The sequence below is a fragment of the Pyxicephalus adspersus genome, chromosome Z (genome assembly GCF_032062135.1).
Source record: "Pyxicephalus adspersus chromosome Z, UCB_Pads_2.0, whole genome shotgun sequence".
In the NCBI taxonomy this organism is placed as follows: Eukaryota; Metazoa; Chordata; class Amphibia; order Anura; family Pyxicephalidae; genus Pyxicephalus; species Pyxicephalus adspersus.
In genome coordinates, this window is record NC_092871.1 from 77007979 (window position 1) to 77011895 (window position 3917).

Here is a 3917-nt window from a genome sequence, read left to right on the forward strand (position 1 = left end):
GTGAGGAACAGATCCTACCTGTGAGTGCAGGAGCTGGAGACGTTCACTGGCATCCAGAAGTTCCTGTTCTGCAATCTTGCGTGATCTCTCTGTCTGTTCCAGAGCAGACCTGATTTCTTCAATCTCAGCTTGTTGCAGAGTATTTCTGCGTTCAATTACAGCAACCTGTTCCTTCAGGTCCTCCTGTCCCCTCACAGCATCATCCAACTGGAGCTGGGCATCCTAGATCACAAAAGATATATATTTGTATGTAATAAAACTAGAACCCTACTACAGTTGATGCTGTTACATTGCCGTAATACCTTTAACTGCGCCTGCACATTTCTTAGCTGTTTCTGTGCCTCTGCAGCCTGACGGTTGGAATGGCTGAGCTGAATCTCAAGCTCATTCAAATCTCCTTCCATCTTCTTCTTTAGTCTCAGAGCATCATTTCTGCTCCTGATTTCGGAGTCCAGTGTGCTCTGCAAGGTGTCGATAGCTCTCTGGCTGTTTCTCTTCAGCTGTTCAATCTCCTCATCCTTCTCTGCAATTTTCCTGTCTACCTCACCCTTGACCTGGCTCAGCTCAAGCTGGATGCGGAGAATCTTGGCTTCTTCATGTTCCAATGATCCCTTTATTAAAGGAACATAATAACAATTAGGGACTATTTCCACTTTGAAATTTCATGCCAAAAATAAAACCAATGCATGATATTTTAGCCTTCTCAGTTATACCTCAGCTTCCTCCAGTGCAGCCTGAAGGTCGCTCTTTTCTTGCTCAACCTGCTTCCTGGCCTTTTCCAGTTCATTAATGGACTTTCCAGTTTCTCCAATCTGTTCAGTCAGATCTGAGATCTCCTCTAAAAATGTCAATCCAAAGAATTATGACAAAGTTGAACTTACAACCTGCTTATGTTTTAACTTTTTTTCTGATTTTTTTGCCATACATAAAATGCAATTAACAGTCATTACAGATCTATAGAAAGCATATTACTAAAGTAATTATACATAGATTTTTGTAAAAGAAAAAATCAGAAGTTTTTGTTAATGAATAAAAAAACATACGTTGCAAGTTCTTATTTTCACGTTTCAGTGTTTCAACTTGCTCCAGAGATTCTTCATATGAGTTTCTCAACTTGAAGATCTCAGTGCTCAGGCTACGAGCCTCTTTTTGTGCAGCCTCTTGTTCAGCTTGACCCTCCTCATACTTCTGCTTCCATTCTGCCAGGACCTGAATCATGGATATGTTTATAATCCACATTCAAATAATTCAATGGTAATATAGTTGTTGAATGTATGCACATTTACCTTATCAAAGTTCCTCTGTTTTTTGTCAAGAGCAGCTGCTGCGCTATTTGCTCTCTCTACATCGATCATGAGATCTTCAACCTCAGCCTGCAACCTCTGCTTGGTCTTTTCCAAAGAGGCACACTTGGAGTTCACAGCCTCCACTTGTTCCTCAGCATCCTGCAAACGCTGTGCCAACTTCTTTCTGTAAGGAGTGGAAAGATATAAAACAGTTGACTATTTTTCTTTAATTGTTCAGAATTTACACATTAATTAGATTTCATAAATATGAACATACTTTGCCTCTTCCAGCTCCTCTGTTCGTTGAATGGCATCAGTTTCATATTTTGTCCTCCACTGGGCAACTTCACCATTAGCTTTGGACAAAGCACGCTGGAATTCAGCCTTGGCTTCTTGTTCTTCTTCATATTGTTCACGGAGCAAGTCATTATCATGACGGGAAGATTGTAAGGCATGGGCAAGGGCATTCTTGGCCTGGAATGTAGAAAAAGGGTTTTGTTTTACAATCAAACACATTTTTTTCTGCACTACTATGGTTGTAAAGGCAATATTAAAGCACCTTTGTTTCTTCTTCAAGCTGTCTCTTAAGTTCTTCAACTTGTTGTGTGAAGCCTTGCTTTCCTCTGGAAAGCTGAGAGATTAGGGATTCCTTCTCCTCAAGCTGACGAGACAGTTCACCTAAATAAAAATACAAGGTGATGTTTCAAAGCTTTTCATTTTTTCACCTGTTATGCAGCAAACGAGATTAAAAAAAAAAACACAAAAATTTATAGTATAATCAAGTATAGTATAATGGGCCAAAGCATGTGGCTCTGCACTTCTCTTTAGATTTCAGAATAAAGAAATCTCCTAAACATTTATGTGTCTAGATCTGTATATTTTGGGTCCTAAAAGGGCACATTGACACTAGAGACTGGAGAAACGGACTAGCTCTAATATTTTGTACTAGTTAGAACTTATTAAAGCATTATGTATTTATGTTAATATAGTACAGTGTTTCTCAACCATGGTTCTAAGGGTTCCTCCAGAGATTGCTAGGGGTTCTTTGAGCAATGAGATATTTGTGCCTCTCAGGTCAGATTAAGTGACAACAAATACCTTTTTGGCTATCTGTAAGGGTGACAGATAGCCAAAAAAGATAGGTGCAAGGGTCAAAAAAGTTTTCTCTTTACTGATGTAGGATATGGTGAGATGTAAAAAATTTGAAGATTATTTTTTTTATGTAAGTAATTCATATAAAAATTATTATTATTATTATTATTTACATTCATATAGAAATATAAATCTTTCCCATATTTAGCTTTTTGGATTATTTTTGATGCTATTATTTGGTTGACTTGTTGGATCTAGCATAATGTAGAAAAATTACCATTCTCTGTCTGCAAACGGGCTTTCTGGGTAGTAAAATCATTAAGTAAACGTAGATGTTCATCCTCCTTGGCCTTAACTTCACTGAGTTGGTCCTCAACAACACGGCTAATTTTCTCAAGGTTGGCCTGCAAGAATATTAAGTAATGATTAATTTAAAATAACACAGAAGGAAAAAACCACAGCTAATTTTTAACAATCTATCTTACCTTAGCTTTAGAGACATTCTCCAGGTTGCTGGCTAGGTCATCAATTTCCATTTTCAGCTCACTCTTCTCTTTTTCCAGCTTCTGCTTAACACGCTGGAGGTTGTCAACCTGTTCCCCAAGCTCAGCAACACTGTCAGCATGTTTCTTGCGCAAGGCAGAAGCAGTGGCTTCATGCTGGAGAGTAGATTCTTCCAGGTCTCGTCTGAGTTTTTGGAATTCAGCTTCACGCTTCTTGTTTAGTTCAATTTGGGCAGATGTTGCACCTCCAGCTTCTTCTAGTCTTTCACTGATTTCTTCAAGTTCTCTGGAGAGATCAGCTCTCTGTTTCTCAACCTTGGCACGTGCTGTCCTTTCAGCCTCAATTTCCTCCTCAAGTTCTTCAATGCGAGCCTAAATACCCATGAAAATCATTTTGATTTACTAAATGATGTGTTATAATGAAGTAATGACCTGTATGAATTTAGCTTAGTCTTTGTAAAAACCATAACCACAAAACAATAATCCCTTTAAAAATTAATATAAAGCAACACTGCACCTGAAGTTCCTTGATCTTTTTCTGCAGCTGAGATCCCAGAGACTGTTCATCCTCAATCTTTCCTTGGAGCTGGCTGATTTCAAAGTCCTTCCTATAGTTATGTGACAAAGAACAGGGATTTGCAAACTACTACACTGGCCTAATTAATTTTTTTAGAATTAGGTTAAACAACAGATGCCTACTTTTTTAATTTTTCTTCAGTTGTCTGCTTGTCGTTTTCAAGGTCCATAACTGTTTCCTGAGACAGTTTCAGATCACCTTCCAGCTTTCTCTTAGCCCTTTCAAAGTCAAGACGAAGTTTCTTTTCTTGTTCCAGGGAACCTTCAAGCTAGATTGGCAAGACATTTTTACTTAGACTATGAAGAGATATTTAAAATGCATGTTTATAATAAGAGCATTTTTGTATGTATCCTACATCATCAACTTGCTGTTCCAGCTTTGTCTTGGCCTTGCTTAAGGAGCTAACTTTGTCTTCCTCAGCCTGAAGATCATCAAGGGTTTGCTGATGAGACTCCTGAA

General features: G+C 38.3%; 1 protein-coding gene across 1 annotated transcript in view; it reads right to left on the reverse strand.

Moving 5' to 3' along the window:
* LOC140344430 (myosin-13-like) overlaps positions 1-3917 on the reverse strand; it is a 12255-nt gene that overhangs the window by 1766 nt on the left and 6572 nt on the right. The window contains exons 15-26 of the mRNA XM_072431547.1: positions 3814-3912; positions 3581-3726; positions 3399-3489; positions 2864-3253; positions 2656-2782; positions 1846-1964; positions 1564-1760; positions 1287-1470; positions 1044-1209; positions 714-838; positions 303-611; positions 19-222 (exon numbers count right to left, since the gene is read on the reverse strand). Coding sequence (XP_072287648.1) covers positions 19-222; positions 303-611; positions 714-838; positions 1044-1209; positions 1287-1470; positions 1564-1760; positions 1846-1964; positions 2656-2782; positions 2864-3253; positions 3399-3489; positions 3581-3726; positions 3814-3912 — 2157 coding nt within the window. The remainder of the gene's footprint in view (positions 1-18; positions 223-302; positions 612-713; positions 839-1043; positions 1210-1286; positions 1471-1563; positions 1761-1845; positions 1965-2655; positions 2783-2863; positions 3254-3398; positions 3490-3580; positions 3727-3813; positions 3913-3917) is intronic.